At 34.5% G+C, this 27,503-nt stretch overlaps 1 protein-coding gene across 3 annotated transcripts; it reads right to left on the bottom strand.

The window, feature by feature from the left end:
• Positions 1-15,269: 15,269 nt before the first annotated feature.
• On the bottom strand, positions 15,270-27,497 carry LOC128222004 (uncharacterized). Of its 3 annotated transcripts, none has more exons than XM_052930727.1 (9): positions 27,263-27,494; positions 26,470-26,535; positions 22,862-22,957; positions 21,338-21,459; positions 19,768-19,840; positions 18,474-18,635; positions 17,806-17,892; positions 16,647-16,771; positions 15,270-16,166 (listed from the first exon to the last, which is right to left on the bottom strand). In XM_052930727.1, the coding sequence occupies exons 1-9, from the start codon at positions 27,369-27,371 to the stop codon at positions 15,969-15,971; spliced, it is 1,038 nt and encodes a 345-aa protein (XP_052786687.1). In that variant the 5' UTR covers positions 27,372-27,494; the 3' UTR covers positions 15,270-15,968. The 3 variants fall into 3 exon arrangements, with proteins under 3 accessions (XP_052786687.1, XP_052786688.1, XP_052786689.1); XM_052930728.1 differs by having other exon boundaries at positions 18,474-18,617; positions 27,263-27,492; XM_052930729.1 differs by lacking the exon at positions 26,470-26,535 and having other exon boundaries at positions 27,263-27,497.
• Between the last annotated feature and the right edge of the window lie 6 nt (positions 27,498-27,503).

A 27,503-nucleotide genomic window follows, 5' to 3' on the forward strand; every position in this document is an offset into this window, starting at 1 on the left:
AGTTTTCTTCTACGGTACTCACCCGCGATACTGGCTCTAACCTCGTCACTCTTTAGCTGCACTCATTTACAGTTTTCTTTCTACGGTACTCACCCGCGAAACTTGCTTTATTGTCACTCATTAACGTCACTCATTGACAGTTTTCTTCTACGGTACTCATTCGCAAAACTCATAATTGGTTCTCATTGACGGTACTCATCAATCATAACCATTCCGGTATTTCACCAACGGAACTCATTTACAATACTTATGCACATTACTAATAAACGGTGTTCTGTCACGGTCCTCATCGACGGTACTCATTCACGACTTTCATCCATCGTAAAATCCACGAGAAAACTTGGTACTCATTCATGGCATTATTTCACGGTACTCATCCCCGGTACTCATGCTGTTTATACTGCACTATATTCATATGATGCACAGAGTGCAATTGAGTGCCTGTGTTATCCGACGAATATAAATTGTTTGAAAAACGTTGACCCACTATTTGCTGCTGCAATTTGTAATCACCAATCAATTAAGGATATTGCTGTTGTTTTTCATACGAGTACCTATTAATCTGTATTGAAAACTTATTAAATAGTTGATGATATATATCGGAATCCATCTCAGCGTACTGAGATGAATCAGGCTTTGAAATGCCAAAACTGTTTCCTTTTAAAGATAGTAATATTCGTTCTGTTATTATTTTTGGATCATCCCTCCAATTGAGATACTACAAAAACAGTTACGATAAAGGGAAAACAGTTGTGCTAACAAACTAGTCAAAAACAGTGTTACAGTTGTAATGAAAATGGGGAATAAGAAGAGCGCAATATTTCTGTACTGTTGTATGTACTTGACAATACTTGTATCGAGTAATGCGACTTATATCCTCGATCATCCAGGATGTCATTTGTATTTAACAACCGGAATGTGTGGTACTTGTGTGGAAAAATGGCCTTACTGGACATGCGACAGAGGTTGTGGCTATTGTAGACCCTGTCCAGCCGACTGTCCGGACGGTTCTCAGGGTGACGAGTTATGCCGCTGCACCAGCGAATGTCCCCTAGGTAAATGGGGACAATTCTGCAACCTAAATTGCGGATACAAATGCAGGGCTTGTGACCGGCGCAATGGAACTTGTTTAGTGTCATGTAATAATCTTTGTGTGGACGGGTGCCATTTGTCGAGCGGTTACTGCTTACTGAATTTATCCGACACTACAGACAAACAATATTGCCGACAATTTGGAACATGCGACACGACGTACGGAAGATATACTCTTCTCGGATCAAGGACAACGAACTGTTCCGCATTGAAATCATCCATGAATTATCCTGACTTTGGAATACATTTAATTGGCTAAGTTTCTGGCTAATTATTTGTATACCAACCGATCAGTTTATAAGTGTAACAAATTCGACAATAAAACCATTCATTTTTGTTTGTGAATTTCGGTAGCACGTTTTAAAGCCAAATGACACAAGCTATACTTAATTGTAAAACAGCAAAAACTGACGTGTTAGATGTGTAAAGATCAGACAAACAAAAATATCAGATATTATGATAAATTGTATTCCCGAAGTGAAGGAAATGAATCGAAACAGTAACATAGGTTAAAATGCAAATACATGTAAGACCATTAACAACCTGTTTTAAGTCTAAAGATTTGAATTATTTTCTCGATGTAATGATAACAAATATATATTGCATTTACAATCAATTTTAACTTATATACTATTGAGCTTGTTCTGCCAATACTTATATTGTTTTGTTCTTCTGTGAAAACTGTTTTACTGCTTAAATTCATGCATTTGTGTACGTAGTATTTGCTATTAAAAGATAATAAACAGAAATGAATTGAATTGAGTTGAGTTTGAAGTTTTAAGAATTTGCGAATTGAGCAAAACGAACGAGCCCTTCTTAGTCATTCAAATATAACGACAGGTCATCTAACTGTCTTAGAATGCTATCTCATGGGAGTATACATTGTCTACGCAAAATATGATGCAGAGCGTTTGTATCGGACATACAACATCAGTGAAAATTGAACTTTTAGGTTCATGAGTAGCTTTAACAATCTGCCAAAATCAAGTCCCTTTAGTGTTATGTTTTCCTTTGATATGACATTCAGTGTGATCATACCCCTTTGGCAATTGTGCAGTCATATAACCTTATTATTTTATTCTTTCAAATAAAACTTTATGTGATATTAAGACTTTGTTAATAGTGAAGTTTTATAACCGTATACTTCTAAAATAGGCCAAAACAACAATGGTGTGGTTATGATTACATCTTGTCCATAAACAAGTTTCTGTTAAAGCCGATCAAATTCTAGCACACATTTAAATAACACATAGGTTCAAAATCGGAGACTTTACTTTGTTAATCGAAGAGGTGGTACAACTTATTGTACCGAGTGGCGTTTTTCCCGCACTAGTTTAGCACCTGTGTAGAGTCGTAAGCGGCTGTCAAAGCTTATCTCAGTGCTGGTGTCCGTTTGATTAAATAAAATGTGTCAGTTAATGAGAACCCTTGCGTACTTCCGCATGACAAAATATTGCGACGGTGGCAACATATAATAACTATTCATGTAGGTGATATGAACAATCTGTGTTATTAAATGATTCATAGGATGCCATCGGCACTTAGCATCAAATGTGTTTCACACAATGTGGCACAAATTACGAAGATAACTTCAGTTTTTGTAAAAGATTACATATCTCTGTTGTATCCTCGTTTAAACTTTTAAATCGTTATCCTACGAGGAGTGGTCAACAAAACCGTATTTATTTTCATTAAACCTTTGGTTTGATACCTTGTACAGCTTGCACCTTGTTGGAATGTACAGGAAAGTGCATAAACATATATTTTCGATCTAAATTACATCAATTGTGATGTCGCTTCCATCAAATACCGTCACTATAGTTGATTTGTATATAACTTGTGCAGTTAGGAATCCGAGTTTGAGCAACTGAAAAGAGTGACAGACATAAGATATACTTTAAGCAGATTAAAATAGTGAAAGACGGGAACCATAGTTTAAACAGTTTGAAACAGTGATAGAAGCGAGACAAGGATAAATAGCTTGAAACAGTGACAGAAGCGAGACAAGGTATGAACAGCTTGAACTAGTTACAGTAGCCAGTCTAAATATAAGCAGCTTGAAACAGTGACAGAAGCGAGACAAGGTATAAACAGCTTGAACTTGTTACAGTAGCCAGTCAGAATATAAGCAGCTTGAAACAGTGACAAAAAGAGAACCCATAGTTTAAGCAGATTAAACTATTGTCGGAAGAGAGGCAATTACTAAAATGTTTGAAATAGTAGCTGGATTGAGTATAAGCAGTTTGACAGAGTGATAAACAGCAAAAATGATTGTTCTTACTTCGATCGAATTTCATCGTCGTCATCCACGGTTCAAATTATGTTTACAATACATAAGATGATGCCGAAGCGCTAAACGTAATCAAGAACCTGGGTTATCCGACGATTGCATATTGCGTCAAAAAGGTCTCCCTTTTTGCGACTTGTTAACATCAATCAACGAAAGCTGTTTGATTTCATTGTTGTTTTTGTTTATATTGCTAATGTACTTTTAAAATAATTGCATGATGTAAAAGTGAGCGTTTTATAGTTATTATAGAAAAAAAATATGTTAAGGTCACCCGATCATTGGAGTGCCTTTTAATCTATGTTAAGGTAAGCCGACCACCGTTAAGATACAAGGATGTGTTAGGGCATTTTACAAATAAGCATCGAGATTGTTTCTATGTCAAATTCATATTGAATTACCAATACATTATTTTCACATGAATTGCATTGTTGAATATCACCATAATGACGCTTCTATCATGATGTAAACACTTAAGGGAGGTAATACAAACAAAAACGTATTATGATTGTTTAGCAATGGTATTATTATGTTTCTTAACTAACTTTAATATATAAAAAGCTCTCGTTGAAAACTTAAGAATTACTTATTACTTAAAAAATCACTTTGAAATGTAACCAGTAGCATATTTTCATTATCGATGAATGAATTAACTTTAAAGTTTAAAAATTTGGATGGGTGTTTACAGATTTTGGTTGTTTTTATCTCTCAGCGGATTGCATTACGAAATGTTATTGATTCTCCGCTGTAAGATAGTTACATTCGTTCTATTATCTTTTTTATCGCCCCTCGCATAGATATACTACAAAAAACAATTGCGATAAAGCATAAACAGTTGTGATTAATAAACTAGGCAGCACATACGGTGCTGCAGTTGTAATCAAAATGGTGAATAAACAGTATGCAATAATTCTTACCTGTTGCATGTACATGGGACTACTTGTATCGAGTAACAAGTATTTGACCTATTACCTCGATCATCCAGGATGCTACGCGTTTGCAACAACCGGAATGTGTGGTACTTGTGTGGAAAAATGGCCTTTCTGGGTATGCGACCAAGGCTGTAGCTGGTGTAGACCCTGTCCGGCCGATTGTCCGGACGGTTCTCAAGGTGACGAGTTATGCCGCTGCACCAATGAATGTCCACTTGGTAAATGGGGAGATTTTTGCGACCAAAATTGCGAATACAAATGCAGGGCATGTGACCGACACAATGGGACTTGCTTAGTTCCATGTAATCATCTCTGTGTAGACGGGTGTCATTTGTCGTCCGGTTACTGCCTTATGAATATATCCGACGCAACACGCGGCTGCGAAGAAAGGGGAACTTGCGGAGAGACTTACGGAAGACATGGTATTTTCGGATCAAAGACAACAAACTGTTCTGCCCAGCAATCGTCCATGAGTAATTCTGACATTGGATTACCTTAAATTGGTTTAAAAAGTTTCTTGCTATTAATTCGTTATTGACTTGAACAGTTGATTAACTTACCCGAGGGAATAAAATCGACTTCTAGTAGTGTTTAAATTCCGTTTAAACGTTTTAATGCAAAATGACACGAACAAAGTAAAACATAAACAGCAAATCCTGACATGAAAAATGTGTGAGATGAGACTAGATATGACATTAAAATAGAATGACATAAATTGTAATTCCAATTATTGGCTAGGTTATATATGAGATGTAAAGCGCACTATATGAGTAATGTTGGAAATTAATTAAATCAGTAACAAATGTAAGTATATAAATTAGCCTATTATCATCATGTATTGATTCTTAAGATCTAGATGATTTTGTTGACTAAATGATATCGGGCAAATACATTGCTCTTTATCAATTCGTATCAATGTGTACACATACATGCATTTTTAACATATATAATATCAAGGTTGTTTTATCCGTACTAGTATTGGTTTGCTCTCCTGTGGAAACTGTTTTATACTGCTTAAATTCATGTCGGTGCATACATTATATTTGCTATTACAAGATAATAAACGGAGATGAGTTGAGTTGGGTTGAGTTTTAAATTATAGTTACATGACCCGAAGTATCTTTTAATAATTAAGTATTGGCGGAGTGAGTGCAGGTCCTAAACTGACATAGAATACCACCTCATTGGCTAACACATTGTCAACGCAAAATCTGACACAGGGCGTGTGTATAGGCCATTGTAAATGGACCTTCAAACACCAGTGAAAGTTGAAATACTAAATATTTATTCCGGTACTTTATGATTGCCTATCTGCAATTGCTTTCGCTGTAAATGAATGTTGTATTAAAAAAAATAATTTAAAAATCAATTGTAAGAAAATCAGGATTTTGATCTGTAAACAGTTGATAAGGGATAAAATAACTTGTAGTTAAAAATTAAATTGTTATAAATAAAGAATGTTCAGTTATTGACCACTGTATTTTGTCGACTGGTTATTGCTTAATGAATCTATTCGACACCTCTCCGGGTTCTTGTATGTAAAATAGCTTACTCAAGGCTAAATATAATCGGTTCAAGGGTCCCAAGCCGTCCGTCCGCAACAACACCAATAGCATAGCCTGGCAATGGAATACATTGAACAGGTTTAATCAGCAACTTTCAAAATGCAACCTGTGCAGTTTATAAATTTTATTTTACAAGAGACAATACAACGATTTATATTCTGAGTGATCTAAAAAACGCTAAAATGAAACGGCACCCGTAAAACCGCATACAGTACGTTTGAAACAAACAAATAATACGGGATCATCTCATTTCAATGAAACTGATAGATAAACTCTGAATCATGCAGCTGACGTGCTGAATAGAAATGTGCCACGTGCTAGTCTTTGTATCCGGTTTAATATAGCCATATTAAACGAATACTATTAAAACGAGATCCGTTAAAGAGCAAACAGTACGTTAAAAAGAGAAAAAAGCGGAATAATCCTATTTCAATAGCTCAGATAAATAAACACTGCGTCATGCATCTAACGTTCTAAATATGATTGTATTAATCCTGTATATGTATGATAAACTATGTCAATGATATTGTTAATTTTGAGACCTTAATGGAAAATAAACATTTAAGCCTAAATCATATATGCGAACTCTTTTATTGCATGAAGACCTTCATATAAATGGTAACGTTTATAACGGTTGAAATAATTTTAGCTACCGTCAAGGCACACCACTCAACGGGTATGTGTCTTCCCCTACAGCTGAAATATGTACGCTTAATTTAAGAAATTGGAGTAAAATAAATACATGTAGAGTTTGTCATTTCAATATATCTAGTTTTCGAATAATGGCTCACTTCTTCGTTTTTTAGCTGAAATGAGTTGCCAAATGTACTTAACCGCATTTAATATTATGCAGTTGTTTATTGTTATGTTTTATTTCGTTTTTCTTGATAATATTCCAATTCATGATGCCAGCCACGAGTCATTGTTGACGTCATGAATATAATGAAAACATTAATTCATAACAGTGATTGATTACTACCACAACTGAATACGAATTTTAAAATTAACAATAAAATTTCTATTGTTTAATTATAAGTTTTCAGACCAAAATAGATGTTGACTTGTCCTCCTTGAAAAATGGACGAACGTAGTCATCTACATGCAAAACTCTTGGTTTGGGCTAGTTTATTCACTGTATTGTCAGTTCCAAAACAAAACAAAATTTGCATTTTAAAAAAAAACATGTGAAAAACGTTCACCAAAACCGCATTATTGCAAATACCCGTGTACCCTTTACAGCGTTATTTCATGAGTTAGACGCTTCCATCATAACATAATCAGACAATTTTGTTTCAAATTCAATGTGATTGTCCAATATATCAACGATTCAACAAAGTAGTACGATGGGTTCATAAACGATTTCAACCATTACTAACGGTTATAAGATAGATTTCCGATCCACTAAGAACTTAATTCATGGGAAAAAAGAATCAAACTAGATACTTTATTTACACTGTTTTATGTTATGAGTGATGGTTTAAGTGATGGGCCTTTCTCAAAATCCCGATAATTGTAATGTACTGTCATCAAATGGGTTTATAAACGATTTCAACCATTACTAACGATTATAAGTTAGATTTCCGATCCACAAAGAAATCGACGCACGGGAAAAAAAGATACAATCTAGATACTTTAATTACACTCTTATGTTACGAGTGATGATGTAATTGATGGGTATTTCTCAAAATCCCGATGATTGTAAAGTAGTTGCCATGTAAACGGCCAGTGTAAGCTTGCTAAAGCTAAAATTATGTACAAGCCGGAGAAAAACCTAATATCCGGTATGCGCACAATGCCTCGAACAATAACAAAAAATAACTCTAATAGAGGCCGACACCTATGTTATAATAAAGTCCGCTGGTGTCCATATGTTAACAATATGTAATGTCATACTACTAACACGTTACTTATATCACCATACTGTGTTTTGCGCGAACCTCGATATGAATTATTGCTGTGAGTCACAATACACCGTCTGTTCTGGACCTAGCTGAACATGCATATAGTTTGTTTATATCATAAATTGTAAATGTCATTTCGTGCACAGGCCTATCGCAAATGCAAAGTTTAAAAATCTAATTGTATAGCAAGCTATTTGGGTTGTTGGGTTGTTCGAATCTAACTGTGTAGGTTACCTTTCCGCTCCCATTTTCCCTGTTTTGACTGTCATGGCATTTTTGTTTAATGCTTAAATGTTAAATGGAAAATACGTGCAGTGTTTGTTTGACTCCAAATGCACACAGTTCTTAAAGGCCATTATTCAATTGCTAAATCTGTTTTTTACCAACTAAAAACATAATAGTTGATGTACATAGAAAACGGATATTTTGACTATAGATAAAATGATAAGGTTCAATGATAACCTTACAAAATGGAAAAGAGTGGACATTTCCTAGATGTTAGTGAATGGGTTATGCTTGCGTATCGCGGGTTTTCCATTTAGTTCGTAAAGAGGCATTGTATTTGTAAAATATGAGTGCTATGTCTGCTTTAAAAAAAGTCAAGAGGATGAAGTTTTGTTGAGGGACACAAAGATTTGTAAATGTAAACATGTAAATGGTAAATAGGTCGGTAGGACGATAGGTCGGTCGGTCGATCTGTAGATGGAATACCATTAAATAAACAATGACATCATTAACGTGAAATTTTATCTGGCGAATGTAATTATAAAAAAAATGAAATCAAGTTTGCTTGCGTATATGCGTACCTTTCTCTGCTTACTCTTGTCCGCTTGTTTTGCCAAACCATGGGAACTTTGTCTGGCATAAATAACGTGTATTTGGCATTTTCATGACGTAAATGGTAGCTGTAAAATGAAAGCGAGTACACTGAATAATACCCAACAACATCAATGGCAAAGGTGATCATATCTTTTAAATGAAACTCTAATTTACGCCGAAAACCGATTCCACTTTTAAATTATACTATTTCTATTGTGGTAACGTATGTGTCCATAGCCTTAAGGCTTACGAGTAGCTTGAACATTCTGCAAAATCAATGTCCTTTTTTGTTTGTTTTCCCTTTGGTATGACATTCAGGGCTTTAATTGGACTTTGACAATAGTGTAGTCCTATAACCGTATACTTCTAAAGATAAACAATTTCCAAACAAAATTGAACATAGGCCATAACAACAATTGTGAGGTTAATGTTACATCTTGTACATAAATATGTTTCTGTTAAAGCCAAATACATTCTAACACACATTTAAAGAACACATAGGTTCATTATCGAAGATTTTGCTTTGTTTATCAAAGAGGTGGTACCTTCTTGTACCGATTGACGTTTTCCCGCACTAGATTGGCACCTCTGTGGAGCCGTAATCGATTTTCATAGCGTATCTTAAGGCTGGTGTTTGTTTAATTAAACGTAAATGAACCGTTGCGTAATTGCGCATGTCAAAATATCGTGACAGTGACAAATCAAAATAACTATTCGTGTATGTGATTTTTTGTAGATGAATGCATGTCTGTGCTGTTTCCTCGTTTAAATATTTCAATCGTTTATTGGGAGGAGTGCTCAACAATACTGTATATATTTTCATTTAACCTTTGTTTTAACACCTCGAAAACCTTGTTTGAAAGTACAGGGAAATGCATAAACAATGGTAATCTAAATTACATTATTTATGATTTTGCTTCTATGTAATTAGGTCATTTTATTTTGTTATATATAAAAAGTGCAGTTTTGAATCCGAATTCGCCAGACGTTATATATAGTTTGAGCAACTGGATAGAGTGACACGAAATAAGATTTACCACAATTAAAACAATTGTTTTAATATACAGAAAAACGATGAAAAATGTCGAAAACAATGGTCCTTATGAAGGATACCGAGTTTAATTCGAAAGAAATTTGCAGAAACACGATAATACTACCTTATGACACGATAGAAGATCACAGTAAATCTTTAAGCATTCACCAATCATTATTTTTTTTGTGTTTTCAGCCATTACATTTACGGTTACAAACTTGTTATCAGTAATTTATATTTTCAATTAATGGATTATTTTGTAAGGGGTATTAGATTAATCACTCAAAATTTATGTTTGTAATACATATAGTTGTATTGATTTTGAATAATAGTGTCACTTTCAATTTCGATTATTCAATGTAAAAAAGTAGCATTCGTTCTTGTTTCATTTTTGGATCATCCCTCGCATAGATATACTATAAAAGCAATTGAGATAAAGCGAAAACAGTTGTGCTTATTAAACTAGAAATTGCATACAGTGTTGTAGTTGTGATTAAAATGGGGAATGAAAAAAATATAATAATTCTTTTCTGTTGCATGTACATGGGACTGCTTGTATCCAGTAACACAGGATTGACATATTACCTCGATCGTCAAGGATGCCATGTGTTTGCAACAACCGGAATGTGTGGTACTTGTGTGGAAAAATGGCCTTACTGGACATGCGACCAAGGTTGTGGCAGGTGTAGACCCTGTCCAGCGGACTGTCCGGACGGTTCTCAGGGTGACGAATTATGCCGCTGCACCAGCGAATGCCCCCTAGGTAAATGGGGACAATTCTGCAACAAAAATTGCGGGTACAAATGCAGGGCTTGTGACCGGCAAAATGGGACTTGTTTAGTGTCATGTAATAAACTCTGTCTGGACGGGTGCCATTTGTCATCCGGTTATTGCTTAATGAATATATCCGACGCAACACGCGGCTGCGAAGACAGGGGAACTTGCGGAGAGACTTACGGAATGTATACTCTTTTCGCATCAAAGACAACAAACTGTTTTGCCGAGACACCGTCAATGAGTTATCCTGACAGTCGATTACCTTAAATTGGTTAATTTGCTTGCTGTTTGTTCGTAAATGAATTGAACAGTTGATTTGTGTTACTTACCCGAGATAATAAAATCAACTTCTAGTAGTTTGTAAATTCCGGTTAAACGTTTGAATGCAAAATGACAATAACAAAGCAAAATATAAAACAGCAAAACCTGACAGGTTAAATGTGTAAGATAAGACTTGAAATGATAAGAGAAATTAACAGAAATTGTAATTCAAATAATTTGCCATGTTATATATGAGATGTAAATCGCACTACGTAACTTATGTGGAAAATTAATTAAATCAGTAACAAGTGTAAGAATATATATTTGCCTATAAACAACATGTATATATTCTAAAGATGAAGATGATCTTGTCGACTAAATGATATCTGACAAATATATTGCTCTTCATCAATTCGTATCAATGTTTACACATGCATACAATTTTAGCAACTATATTATCAGGGTTGTTTTATGAGCACTAATATAGTTTTGCTCTCCTGTAAAACGTATTGCACACTGCTTAAATGCATGCTTTTGCAAACCTTGTATTTGCTATGACAAGATGATAAACGGAGATTGGTCTAGTTGAGTTTAGTTTGATTTAACGGTATAGTAAGAAACTACAGGTCATCTAACTATGTAAGAATACTACCTCATTGGCTAACACCTTGGCAACGAATAATATGATACTAGGCCTTTAATGATTGCTTTTCTGAAATTAATCATCTGCTGAAAATGTGCACAATTGTAAAAAAATCAGGATTTTGATCAGTACACATTGCATGAGGGATAAATTAAGTTGAAGCTAAAAATAAATTGTTCTAGGTATAGTATGTACCGTTTTAAATCACTGCCTTTTGTCGACTGGTTATAGCTTCATAAATATATAAGATACCTCACGGGATCTTGTGAAATAGCTTACTCTAGGTATACATATAATCGGCTCAAGGTTCCCAAGACGTCCGCAGCAAAGCCTGACACTGGAATACATTAACTAGGCTGGTTAAAACACATATAATTCGCAAGTTTCATCGAAATAGTTAACTAGTTTTATTAAAGAAGAGGCAATAAAACGATTAATATTCATAGGGTTCTGCTTTAACTTATAAACCGCTAAAACGAACAATATTTAACCAAATTCATCAATTTGCATACAGCACGTTTGAAACGAATGAATAATCATTAAAAAAATAAACACTGCGTCATTCAGCTGACGATCTGAATATAACTGGATTAAAGCAGTGGTTGTAAGATTAGCGAAACTTTTATGTCATTATGTTGTTGCTAATTTGGTGGCCTTAATAGAATAAAAAACGTTCAAGCCTAATGCAGCCATGCAAACGTCAAATTTGCATAAAAACCTTCACATAAATGATCATGCATAAAAAGGTTGAAATAATTTTAATATCCTTAAAAGGAACGTTTATCTCATCCAGCACGTGTTAACCCTCACCGCTGAAATATTTACGCTTAACTAAAGATAGTGTGTCAAAATAAATACAAACAGATTTTGTCATTTTAAAATATCTTGTTTTTGACAAATTGCTTTCTTTATCGTTAACTTAGCTGAACTAAGTTGTCAAATGTACTTCACCGCATTTATCATTGTGTTCTTATTGTTTATTGTTGTATTTTTTCCGAGATAAAATTTCAATTCATGTCAGCTCCGGGGGCATTGTTGACGACATAAATATATTAAGAACAGACAATAACTACTCCCACAACTGAATACTAATCTTAATATTAACAATACCATTTTTATTTTTCAATTGTAAGTTATCAGGCTAGAAAAAATGTTGTTTCTTTTCTTTGACTAACGGATGGAAGTAGTCACCGACATGCAAAGCTTGTAATTTGTGGTGATGTATTCACTGTATTAAGAGTTAGTTTTAAAACAAACAAAAAATGCATTTAAAAAAAATGCGTAATCTATACAGCAGAACCGCATAATTGTAAATACCAGCGTACTTCTTACAGCGCAATTACAGAACGCTTACGTCGTTATATAATCAGAAAATTTCGTTTCAAATTCAATGTGAATGACCATATATTGGCGATTCATCAAATTAGAACGGCATGTAAAATCTCGAACAATAATGGAATTTAATCGTCGAATAGTTTGAAAAATACTGTCATTTAATGGGTTCAAAAACGATTATAACCATAACAAGTAACAGATACCGAGTTTTTTCTTCAAATATGTACACTCACAGACGTAAGAAGTCATTTCGCTAGGACAAACACCAATATGGTCGGAGGCGAACTGCAATCTAGATATAGATCTAGAACTAGATAGTACAGTTACACTGTTTATTAAAAGTCAGTTTATTTAAGAACAATTATTATATAACTTGCAATTATTATGTAATCTGTTAAACAAAACCGCGATATTGCAAATACGCTTGTATTTCATACAGCGCTGTTACAGAAGATAAACGCTTACGTCATGAAATAACCAGATGGCACGTAAAAACATGAAGTATTGAATATACATAAAAGTCGAATATTTTAAAAAATAATGCTCTCACAATTATTAAAAAATGATTCCAACCATTACTGACTATTATCAGTTGAATTTATAGCGCATCGTAAAACTATATATAATCTATATACTTTAATAGTTTAGTTACACTATTGTATGTTATGAGTGATGATGTCATCGGTGGGCATGTCTCAAAATCTCGATGATTGTAAACGGGGTGCGATGAAAAAGGTATTTGTTTGCTTAAACTTAAAATATGGAGACAACGGAAAAACCCTATGTAATATACGGTATTCCTACGATTCCTCGAACCATTACAAACAAAACCCCTCAAATTGAGGTCGACACCTATGTTATGTTCGCTAGCGTCAATATGTTAACGGTTTATATAAAATCATCCTACTTACACGGGACCCATATCAACGTTCTATGACAGGTTTAACTATGTATTATCTTACTGCTCAAAGCTCACATTTCCCGTTCACGCCTCCCAAGTTATCTTAGTTTCATGCTTATTCGTGTGTATGAAAAACATTTGCAGTGTATGCGTGGCTCAAAACGAACTTGAGATCAGAACCCTTAGATGTTTTATTTTGTGAAATTTCATAATTGGAATGAGTGATGTTTGCGTTTAGCTGGGGTTTCGTTCGCGAGGAGGCCTTGAATTTGTAAATTATGATTGCTGATGCCTGTTTTAAAGAGGACAAGAGCGTGGAGTTTTGTTTCAGGACACTCGTACATGTAAATATTTAAATGGTTGAAAGGTCCGTCAATATATTTTCGTCAACACAATAACTTGGAAAGGTATTGAACTTGGTCGATAAAAACAGCCAAGGCTAAGGTTGAACTAAATGGATGGCACGTATTGAATTTGACATCAGTAGGTAAAGGTCACGACCAACAGCATTTTAAGAAATGTGCCCACACGATAACTTGAAATAGCCGAGGATGGGGTCAGTTATACGTCTTTTCACTAGAGATTACGTTTGGTCCTTCTGTGTTTGATTTCAGTAAATCGAAGCTCAAGGTCACAGTCCATAGTTGTGTGAAAGGAGCATGAACCGTTTGTTGATGTTTGACCTTGACCAGTATACCTGACCAGTGTGAATTGTTTTGTAATGACTTTTATTTCCTATCAACGTTTTGTGTTTTGATTGTTTGCTTCATGAACATTTTCAATTTCGATTTTATGACGCGGGTGTCATAGTACACACGTAGACCCGTACCCGAACAAGTTGTGATTTGCATCCAAAGTTTTGATCAAAGTATGATGGCTTTCTAACCATTTGTTAAACAACGTTGCACTCATTCAATCGGAGCTCAATATTTAAATAAACAATGACGGCATACCCTCTTGCGTATTCCACAATGCTTTTATCTTGCAAATTTTATCAAAATGTTAAATTAAAGACTGTTCGTTTACTTGCGTGTATGTCCGCATTTTTTTCCTTTGGCTGTCATAGATCGCGTGTTTGTGCCATTTTCATGACGTTAACGGTAGCTGTAGAATGCAAGCGGCTACACTGATTTTTTTCAATATAACATTTTAACCAACATACTATAGCCTATAGGTATAAATACGGTAGGTTCTCCGCCTATACGTTTTTGGTAGGTAGGGCCGGGTTACCTGAGCCAGAAGTACTTTCATAAGCCATATTTATAAACATGCACGGCAGTACCGGTTCTTTTGAAATTTGTAGGCGGTGTTCGTTGTTAAATAGTCAGTCATGACCTGCTGACATATAAACATAAACTATAAGGGCGCGGTTATTAACACGGCGGCAATTTTGGATGAGATTATAGCTTTTTAATTACGTTATTGTTAGAAAACACCCGTTGCTTTTTTAATCAAACTCGTCAGTTACGGTTCATATCACCCTGTCTATAGAGAGTTTTTTTTTTCTAAAATCGCCCCGCAATGACTTGACGATATACAAACTAGAATGGTGGGAACTAAAAACTCGGCGGCCGTTTTGAATAAGAACATATATTTATTTCTTGATAACATTATTTTTAGAAATCTTGTTCGTCAGCTTCTCTTAAGCCAATCTATATTTTCCCGGTTTTCAAGATTTATCCCGGTTTTCATGATAAAGCGTTATAAAACACAAACATTTCAATTGTATTTCATGCAGTATCATCTTTATTTAGTGTAGGGCCATATAAGCGTGTAAAGGGAATAGGCTCAATAAGTAGATGAGTTAAAGGATGATATATATATCACACAACAAAATATAAACTATAGCTAAAGCAACAGACATAACAGTTGAGGCAATGTATCTGTACACTCAAAATTATCGTATAATTGCTACATGTAAAGCAAATAAAGCACATTTACCGAACCCTATTAGGTGCACATACATATACTGTCATAGTGATTGAAAGCAAAACACACTTTTGAAAATGTCTTATAGGAAAAGCACATCATATGACATAAGTATACACACAGCACTCTCGAGTCTCGGTATGATTGAATAATACCAAATTGGGCGCTCAACGTAAACTTTCATTGATTGGTAGCAGGCGACTACATTGTTGAATAGGAAGCCCAAAATACAACAAAAATATACACACATTAGTCTCGGGGCTCAGTATCATAGAATCACATCACGAACACTTTCATTGACTCTCAGAAAGATTGCATGCAGACGACTCCAATTTTGGAAAGCACAACATACAAAGAAAGTATCGAGTTCAAAAACAATTCGTCCTCGTTATATTGCCGTTTTGTCTTGCAGACTTTTCAAAAAGGTCAGCATCGCTTTCTGAAGCCTTGTTGAAGGATCATTGTCCTCTGCTCCAATATGACTGAAAACGTCTTACTCGAGAGTATCAGCCTCGACATCGTCCTTGTCGGAGCCGAAAGAATCCGCTAGTGCGTCGATGTTCTCTGAGTCCATATAATCCGTTTCCACATCGATGTCCTCAGAGTCGAGAGAGACAAACGGCTGCATTACGTCAGCTTTGTTTGGTATTTTGAAACAGCCAAATGACTCCTTGAATGTGCTCTGTTTTACCTGTAGTATTATATCCGTATTTATTTTGACCATGCATTTATTTATTATATTAGATCTAGAGTACGTGAGCGGCATCATTGACATACATTTACTGACATATCAAAATGTAATAAAACCAATTTTTGCGAATAAATGATAACCCCAATTGTGTGATATGTTGCAATATTTAATTAAATTTACTTGACTGTTTCACTATCGTGAATGACTCCTACTAATGCGAAAATATTGTTCATAGTTTTTCCTTGATTTTTTTCGCATATCTTCCAAACTAGACATAGCGGCTACTTGCCTTGTCGTACAGTAAACACTTCAATCACACCCACGGCGTAATAGTGATCGAAGTCACGTTACCTTATTACAAAAGTTACTTTTAATGAAAGCATCCATAAGTATATGTTTAGTTTTCACATTTTTTATATTTTCTGATTCTTAAATAAATTATTGCATAGAAGCGTGTTAACACTTAAAACCCCAATTTACCTGAACTGTGATGTTGACGCAGGCTGACATATCTTTAATACTGATGTTCCTGGCAACAATACAGACAAATTTGATGTCAGGGTGCTTCCTGACGTGATGAATACAGAAAGAGACATCAGTATTGTCTGGAAAAAGGAAACGATACAGACATGTTATCCAATTAGAAGTGAAGATTACTACACTTTGCAAATTATAAAGCGTTTCAAAGTTCCAAAGCATTTGAACGATTTTAGCTTTAAATCCGCACTAATCCTTCAAGTGCTTTGTTTAGCTGAGCAAAACAACACGTTCCAAAACTTACAAACAGCATCTCAATATTATTTTTGTTAGCATACAAATAAATTGTTTGTGTACAAATGAACTATGAACCATATATCATTTTATCAATTCCATTGAATAGTTTGTTTATGTATTAGTTTGAGAATGCGATTTTCTCCCACCTCAGATAAGTAGATCCAATAAATTAACCATGCTAGAAATTCTTAACTTGCCCACGGGTGAAGATAAAATGCCCGTATGGAACTCCTTTTTAATGGTCACCACATTGTAATTACCTCCCTTGTTGAAGACTGTCGTCTGTAGCATCATGGAAACCTTGTCTTGTGGCAATATTTAGAACGCTAATTAATTATTTCTCGCTTAAAAGTCATCATGAAACAGTTTTCACGCACCTTTCAAGAAATAATGCTTCACTCTCCTTAGAACTATTTAAAGACCGATTTGAAAATTAACATAATCTGATTCCCTGCGGGCATATCCATGACAACCACGAATTATTGCATATCCATACGTAATTATTTTCACTTAACACAAAAGTGTTCCAGCAAAAAATACATACTTAATTTTGTTTAACTGAGGTGGGAGAATAAACATCTACCATAGCCGCACGTGTAAGATAGGTTCATCCCGACCCTCGCGCAGGGTGTTTTGAGGAAACCTCGTTTACGCAAAACACCTTACGCTCGGGTCGGAAAGAACCTATCTTACACTCTCGACCATGGAAGATACTTATAATCTATTCTTAATGTGTCACCCCCAAATGGCCCTAACAGGAAATTCAGCCCTGCTGTGACTCCACAATATAAACAAAGGATGCACAGCAGGTCTTTAATAGGACACACATTTCTTTGACGAGGCATTTAACTACAACATAACATACTTGCAATCTTTCCTTTTACAACTACATGTCTGCTCGCAACCAGCTTTACTTCCATCGCGTTGTGTACGGCCTTTGCAATTACACACGCTGAATATGAAAAATTAAGATATACATTGAATATCTCTATATATATTTGAATATGCTGTATAAAGCGGTTTTTTTGTTTGGGTATGAAATAATATTTTTCGTGCAATACTGATACGATAGTTTGTGACGTAACACTATAAAGGTGTCCATGTTTCAAAGGTAAGTTATTAATTAGGTTGTCCAATGTATACAATTTAAGCAATTTATCTATCGAGCCTTTAGAAATAATAATTATTTTTGTTGCCTGAGTACCCAAAATAAAAACTTTTGGTATTATTTAACAGCGTATTGCTCAGTTATGACTTATATGTAAATGACCGAACACGCATTAAAGACAACGCTATGACAGTGTGGATTTTTGTACTTTGTTTGAACTGATATCCGACGTGCAATATCAAAAGCTTGTTTATAACATATTTCTCGGCTAAACATAAACATATAGTTTCTCTACTCGTAAGACCCAGACGAAGACCCTTCCAAATAATACCAAAATAGTGTGGTGTTAGCAGGCATCAAACATACACATACGTGTATATAGGATACCATAATTAAATGCACAGCACTATCTTTAAGATCACTACCTTTACAATGTTTGTAAGTTTTACAAATCTTGCATATGCCCTTGTGACAAATGGCGCTCCCGTCAATATCATCGTCCACGACTTCAGGGGAATCATCAAAGCCATATGTTCTACTATCATTGATGGGAATACCGTCTTCACCAGCTGAAACAAAAGCAGTGCCTATTTAAGGCAGCAATCAATATAACCTGTACATAAGTATTGCTATTATAAAACGTATGGCGATTTATTTTCTTTGTATTATCAATACGCTAAGATACATAGTGGCCGTGAAAGGTCAAGAATAAAAGAATTACAATTATTTAATTTTATTTCGTTTTAGGAGCATTAATTTGTTAGAGCATAATTTACATCCATTGCAACAGGTCGTTGTATAATAAAGTTCAGTGCGGTTTAAAGTGTGTGTGCCTAGATGAATGTGTTTTTGAATTGGGTGTGCCTTGTTCAGTGTCTATTGAACTGTGTGTGCCTTATTCAGTATCTATTGAACTGTGTGAGCCTTGTTCGGTGTATACTAAATTGTGTGTGTCTTGTTCAGGGTCTAGTAAACTATGTTTGCCTTGTGCAGTGTATATTGAACTGTGTGTGCCTTGTTCGGTGTATACTAAATTGTGTGTGCCTTATTCAGTGTCTATTGAAATATGTGTGACTAGTTCAGTGTCTATTGAAATGTCTGTGCCTTTTTCGGTGAGTTTTTCTTACTGTGTGTGACTTGTTCAGTGTATTTGAACTGTGAGTGCCTTGTTTAGTGTCTTTTGAACTATGTGTGTCTTTTTCAGTGTCTATTGAACTGTGTGTGGCTAGTTCATTGTCTATTGAGCTGTGTGTGTCTTGTTCAGTGTCTTTTATACTGTGTGTGCCTCGTTCAGTGTCTATTGAACTATGTGTGCCTTGTTCAGTGTCTATTGAACTGTGTGTGTCTTGTTCAGTGGCTAGTGAACTATGTGTGCCTTGTTCAGTGTATATTGAACTGTGTATGCCTTGTTCAATGTATATTGAACTATGTGTGTGTATTGTTCAATGTCTTTTAAACTCTGTGTGCCTTGTTCAGTGTCTATTCAGCTGTGTGAAGCTAGATGAGTGTCTAATAAACTCTGTGTGCCTAGATGAGTATATATTGAACTGTGTGTGACTCATTGAATTTCAATAGAACTTTCTTTGTATGCCTTCTTAAGTGTCTCTTGAACTTTGTTTTCTTCGTTGAGAGTCTATTTAAATTTGTATGCTTGTGATAGTTGTTAACTATTTTAATATTTCATACTAAGTAACTAAGCAAATACAAAATGCAACTTACCGATGCGATCTTGAACCAACATACCCAGAATGGTGAAACAGCCAATAGAATTGGTGTACGTCTTTCCTTTATACTTAAAAAAGTGAAGACAGTTGTATTTCATTTCAGTTGATTTTAAATATATAAATATAAATATATATATATATATATATATATATATATATATATATATATATATATATATATATATATATATATAAATCGTACTCAAAATTAAACTTAATTATTGATTGTCACAAATCATTTATACAATTTAATCTGTTTTCCAACTTTTGTTTACTTGCTGAGTTTCACTATCAGGATACGACTATGATTAATATATTAGTAAGAATGAATAATGTTTCCACATCGATATTATTTTAATTAAATAAAATGGTATTTTTCATTTAGTGTACAATGATTAAATTCAATGATTCTTTCTGATGTACAAACTACATACACGTTATATGTATTGAACAGCAGTATCGGCTTGATCAATGCTGTTGACAGAAATGAATTGCGCAGCGCTTGCAGTGTCCAGTAGTAACGGTTTAAGGGCCTTGTATAAGGTATGTATGGCAAATTAATCCCCAGCTTACCAGCCCCTGTTTTATGGACTATGCCAAATCAGTGTTTATTATTTATTTGTTAATTGCCATTTGGGGGTGTGTTTTAAGAAAATGCGCAGCGCTGGCAGTGTCCAGTAATAACGGTTAAAAGGCCCATTTTTAAGGAATGTTATGCAATTTTTTCCCTAGATTTCCAGTTCCAGTTTTATGGACTTAATGCCATATCAGTGTATATTATTTATTCGTCAATTGTCTGTAGGGGCTGTGTTTTAAGAAAATGGGCTGCCTCCTTTATCTTTGACTGATCAATATTCATTTCTGATTGATGGTAAAAGTCGCAAGAGGGCAATAAGGACCGTGTGTAATTCCCAAGATTAGAGTTCAGGTTCACATACAGAATGGTTAAACAAGGCTTTTAAGCAGTTTTGAAACTGTTCGTTGTTGATATATCTCAAAATTAATGTTAAAGGGACTGTACACAAGATTGGCACCAAAATAAGTTTTTTTTGTGACGAATCTCAGGCAATTATTTAATAGAATGTGTTACGTTTTGATATCATAATTGTAAAAATAAGTACCAAACTGTAAAAAAAAATAATTCTGTCGGAGACCGGGTTCGAACCCGCGTCGCCAAAATTGCAGTTCAGCGTCGTATCCACTGAGCTACGACCGCTTACTTTAAACAGGTGACATAATTAAGCTAAACACCTCACTCGGTAATATCACGTGATAACACCGACTAGCCAATCACTCATAAGGAATGAATTCTACTAGGTAGACATACCCAGTAATCTTTTTTTAATGTAAAAATACGAAATAACTGCTAAACTTAATTAAATTGTAAACTATGTGGTACTTCAGTTAATCAGTTTCAATGCATTGTAAACATTAATACCAAGACAATTTGCCTTTTTTTCTTGCAAATTGATCATCTGGTGCACAGTTGCTTTAATATATGTTGTGTCCCTAATCATTGTATAACAACACTTCAACAGCATACATTAAAGATATTTAGGGCTTACCTTCACGGAAAGATCGAGGCAAGAGTGCAGTTTTGCCATGTCCACATCTTTCGGGATTAGACATATTTCCTCTATATTTATAATGGGAACATTACGAGAACAAAACGACCGAGCAGCAGGTCCTGAAAACATACACAGGCCCAAATGATGATGTGAAACCCATTTTTGTAATTTTGCATTTCAATTTTGTTAATAATTGAAAAATAATTAGTTTTTTGCAGTTTTCGGATTGCATGCTCGGAGTTGTTAAATCTTAAATGTAACGCAGGATTATGATATAAATTAAAATCGGTTTGCCTTGAATACACATACTCCCTACTAACAAATCCCCAAACAAAAACAAAGATAAAAAGGAGTTGCAGTTACGATTATTACTCGTAAAACAGATGGCGAAACCTCACTTTCAGCATGTATACCTAACCATTTTCCCAAATATACCCGCTGTATAATAAGTTACAAGTAATACCCCCAGTATAATAGCTTACCTGCTTTATACCCGGTATACTATCATGGTTTGTATATACCCTGTATACTATCTTACCTATAAAATCACATGTATACTATCTATTTGGTATACCCAATATATACCCAATATATACAACCTTACCTGTAGTATCCTATGTATAATATCTAACCTGTAAAATCCCCTGTATACTATCTACTTGGTATACCCAATATAAACAACCTTACCTGTAGTATCCCCTGTATACTATCTAACCTGTAAAATCACCTGTATACTATCTACTTGGTATACCCAATATATACAACCTTACCTGTAGTATCCCCTGTATACTACCTAACCTGTTAAATCCCCTGTATACTATCTACTTGGTATACCCAATATATACAACCTTACCTGTAGCATCCCCTGTATACTATCTCACCTGTAATATCCCCTGTATACTATCTTACCTATAAATTTCCTGTATACTATCTTACCTGTAATATCCCCTGTATACTTTCTTACCGGTAGTATCCTCTGTATACTGTCTTACTTGTAGTATCCCCTGTATACTATCTTACCTGTAATATCCCCTGTATACTATCTAACCTGTTATATTTCTGTATACTATCTTACCTGTAACCTCCCCTGTATACTTTCTTATCTGTAATATCCCCTGTAAACTGTCTTACCTGTAGTAACCCCTGTATACAATTTTACCTGTAAAATACCTTATATACTATCTTACCTGCTTTATCCCCTGTATACTATCTTGCTTTGCATATCCCATGTATGCTATCTAACATGTAAAATCCCCTGTATACTATCTAACCTGGTATACCCCATATATACCATATAACATGTAATATCCCCTGTGTACAATCTTATATGGTATACCCAATATATACTTTCTTACCATTAAAATCCCTTGTATACCATCTTGCTTGGTATATCCCCTTTATACTATCTTACCTGTCATATACATTGTATACTATCTAACCTGGTATTCAAAAGTCATACTATGTTACCTGATATATCCCCTGTATCATATTTTACGTGGTATATCCCATATACTATCTCACCTGTAATATCGCCTTCTACCAACAATTTGGTATTCAAAGTCATCCTTAACCGTATTTTCCCGGCATGACCAAATCTCACAGTTGCCACAATGCACACTGAAATGCAAAAGAAAAGTCATTTTACAATTAAATCTCGTCCTTAGATAACAAGATGTGCTTGTAAAACATGTATATCACCCAAATTGCAGCAAACAGTCATTTCACATTTAATATATGAGGAGTTATTTAAGGTTATGATCAAACTCACTTTCAAGTTTGAAGATAGTAGGTCAATATTTTTAGCAGTTCTGGTTTCCGGAGTTGTTCAGTAATACATTCGCGTAAAACATGTTTGCGACCTCCTCACAATAGTAAATAAGTTAAATGGATTCACTGCAATTAAGTTAATAAATAATGCATATAACTGCATTAAAGTGGTTTTCAAAACGTTAATTATAATAATACGACAATGGTTAATTTTCTTGTAATTTTAAAGCAAATCATTAAAGTTATTTATCCTTGTATTTTTCAACATCTGTTTGAAAGATGACTATGACTTTTGTCAATCTGATAACCTTGACCTTTGATCTAAGAATCAATGGAGGGCTCTACATATAACAACCCCACCCCCCATCTAGTGTGTGGACCATAGGTTCAAGGTTTTATCATTATAAAGATCGGACAAGGTTTTATTGTGCTCAATGTTACAGTGACATTTAACCTACTGACCTATTCTGTTTATTACCAATACCCCTAACACTTTTGGGGACCCAAGCTTTTAGTAGCCATCCAGTTATCAATCGTAAAATGTTTGATAGACGAACCGACGAACCTACATGTGCAAAGCAATATATCCCCGTTTCTTTGAAGGCGAGAAGCTATAGATGTACAAATTTTCTGAGCGTTTACATCGACAAATCAGCCTTTAGTCATCTTTAGACGTATTGGCATTTTATCGATTTATTGAACAAATAAATATTACTGCACTATTACATTAAGAAGTGTATCTCTACATTTAGACATGAACCTCTTATACAGAAATGCAATTGTATATTATTGTGGTATTTTATATTAAAAAGACCAGGTCCAGAATTCAATATTGATCTTGAATTTCTCATTAGACACGCCTTGGTGATTCCATTCAGCCTATTGGTCAGCTGAAGATACAGGCCAAACAAAACGCATACGCGCAGATAGTCTTAAGACAACAAACTCCAAAGAACTACTTCTAGTCATGTCGTTTTAACCCATTTGTTTTGTCTCAATGCGCTCTATGTTTAGAAGAATGATGTCAAGACCATAAAAATAGTTTAGTTGCATTGCAGTTCGAGTATGAGTTTTTGCTTGTTCGGCTATTTCCGCGCTGTAATTCTGTATCCCGGCGTTTTAATTTTAGCAGGATACAACTATTTTTAGAGCACTATATTTATCAGATTAATGTGGGTCAAAATAATGAAGGCTCTGTTAGGAATGTAACATACTGATATTTACTCTGAGTTTAGCCCATGATATTCCAGAAGTTATTACCAACCGCAAGTGTTCCATCGCCTGCAGGGTTTGCTATAACCTGACGTGACCCTGAAGCACGCTTATATGTAATGGTGCATTTCTTATTTGACTTTTATGAGATAAGAAACAAATATAATTGTCTGAGTATCAAAATAGTTGTATCTCAGGTTTCGCGTTGCTAATGATTCAAATAATATAATTCATCTGGTACACGATAATAAGATATTATTCATTCTATGATATTAGGCGTTTATATTTCTAATGAGATGTTTTCAATTATTTTTTTGGCATAAAAGCTTCGTTCCGGTGTATTCTTGGCATAGTTTTAGACATCAGGCTTTCAATTTATATAAGCTCACATGCCCTGATACGACAGTGCGTCATGCATATGCTTGGTGAAGCAAAGTAGTTCGGATTAAACCTGTTAAAAACCAAAAAGTACGAAGCATTCATAACAGCACTAGTACTATTTCTACACAGGTACTTACATAAAACATAAATAACATTAAATTTATCAACAAACTTTTAAAAGCACAATTGTAATTATTTTCATTCATAAAACAGACAAGTTCCGATTATCTAAAAATAGTTTCAACTACATTAATTGACCGATATTCTAAACATAGTTTCTACATGCATTAACTGACCACGTGTTTGTCCTCACTGCGGGAAAACGGCCATCTGATAAGCTGTGTATTTTGAAAGGAATTATTGCTAAAGTTGTTCGTAAACTAAAATCATTTTCCTTAAACAATTAAAACGTGTATGTTCATAAAATGTGCCTAACGTATCATATCTAAATAAAGCACCGAAATACCTTTAGAAACGATTAAAAGGGGCATGCATTATAACTTCAAATACATGGCGACGGGGGATACGTCGACTAAAGTGATAAGCTGTGCATTTGAAAGGGTATTATATCTGAAGTTGGTTTTAAACAAATGATTTTCCTTAAACAGAATGTGTATGCTAAAAAAAAGGAAATGGTATATATAATGTTTTATTCTATGTATTTCCAATCGTATGATATCTAATTAGAGCAACGAAAAACCTTTAGAAACGATTGAAAGGGGCATGCATTGTAACATGAAATACATGAGGATGGGGGTTTAACAAATGAACAAGTGACGTTTACATATACAAAATGACACAAGACGCCATAAAATAGATATATATTTGTTTCCTTGCCCAAACTGGGCACAAGCTCTCTTGACCCTCGGTACAATTTTCACTTTTATCTATATGTCCTTGACCCATTCCCATTGTTCAAATAAAATTTGCAACTATCACATATTTGACTGCAGATCGTCTTTCAGCGCATCTTAAATTTAAGTGCAATTTACGTTTCTTATTGAATACGACCCCTGGAAGAAACAACGATGTAATTATTTGTATATTTAGAAAAAATAGAAGATAATATTGCAGAAATACTAATGTACTAGTTTATAAGAACTTTATAAGAAGTTTATAAAACACGATACGTTTTTATTATTTTGGCACATATTGCATTTGGTTTATCATATAATTATAATCTAGTGGAATCATTAAGGTAGCACATCATTTTAAACTATGATCAGCTCGACAATTTCTTAATAGTTATGTTTAATTTCCTGGTTTAAAATACTAAATTTAAAAGACATTTACCATCAAATATTAATTTAATATAAATTGAAATACCCCCCCCCCCCCCCATTTCAGAATTTTGATAAAAATGAAAACCAAAGAAATTATTTACTTTAAAATGAAACTACTGTATAAACTTCTGTTAGAAATCTTAGCTCATGAAAAAAGAAAACACACAAATGCTATTGGATCGGTTCTAACCGTTATCATGAAACCCTTAAAAACTTGTAGTCCTGTGCTTAAAACATTGGCTTAAGCATTAACATTGAAGAGACTCAAGCGGAGGTTTTTATTAGGGGTGTGTTACCTTCAATTAGCTTGATAAATTCAATTGCTATTTGTTTTATTTTGACTTTGAACACTTTGGACTCGATTTTAAAAGAACAACCGGCCGGTTGACATAGGAATCCAGTTAGCGTATGTTTCAATGCAGAATACGGATTAGTCTACACGTTATATATTTACTAACTCAACCTATTTTACAAAAATAAGCTTACTCGTGTCTGTCGTGGTGAATTTCAAGCATTCCTTACATTCCTTGTTCTTACATATGAAACCAAGATCTGTAAAATACAAGCAAAATTTACTGCAGGGACTAAAATATAATATACGATGGTTGTTCTGTAAGCTCGTGGAATTGAACCATGAAATGATAAATATTTTGGAAAATGGTTAATTACAACACAATCCATTCAATGCAATTGATTGTAGTAATTTGGTGTATTCAATCAAACACGTCGTGTGGAATTCAGGTTTCCCTGACAACACACCTATATGAAGTTGACTGATCGAAGTAAATACTGTTTTAAGACCATCTTCAAACATGCGCTTATATTATGCTCAAATTTCTCAAACTTACAGAACAACAATCGTACCAATGGAATATTTGCTATAATTGTAGTACAAGGCAGACTGTTCGTGTGAAATCCTACTTACAGCATTCCTGTTCGAAACTTCTTCTGCGCGACATTGAATGCGAAGCAATGGAGTTTTTATCAATAGTATGTTAACGTTAAGTTCGAAAAAGTTTGAGAGAAGTGAACTTTTAGTTAAATGTGAAATTTAAAATACAGTATATTCCGGAACGCCAGACACATAAATTCTTTCCGGACTGTGTGTTTCTCTACCTATTTTATATTTTCAACGTTAATATGTAAACGCCATAAACCCCAGTTATTCGATTGAATATGTCATCTTTTAATCAGAAACAAAATGTTGGAGTCATGAATTTAGTTTTAAACTAAAAACTACTTTTTTACTTCACTCCGAAATATTAGCATACACGCTTACCTTGAGTATCCGTCGTAGCCTGAATTAATTCCCTTTCAAACTTAAGTGAGGCGGCTTGAGAAACATGAACGACCATGGCAAGAATAACGAGATTAAGGATTATCGACATTTTCGCAGTATAAAAAACTGCTGAAACCTTATATTCACTTCAAACCATAAATGTCATTCAATGCACAGGCTCTGTTCAGTTGTTTACTGACTGTTTTATACTATCATGGCTGAGTACCAGTTTCGATCTAAC

This window comes from Mya arenaria, chromosome 16 (genome assembly GCF_026914265.1).
Source record: "Mya arenaria isolate MELC-2E11 chromosome 16, ASM2691426v1".
In the NCBI taxonomy this organism is placed as follows: domain Eukaryota; kingdom Metazoa; phylum Mollusca; class Bivalvia; order Myida; family Myidae; genus Mya; species Mya arenaria.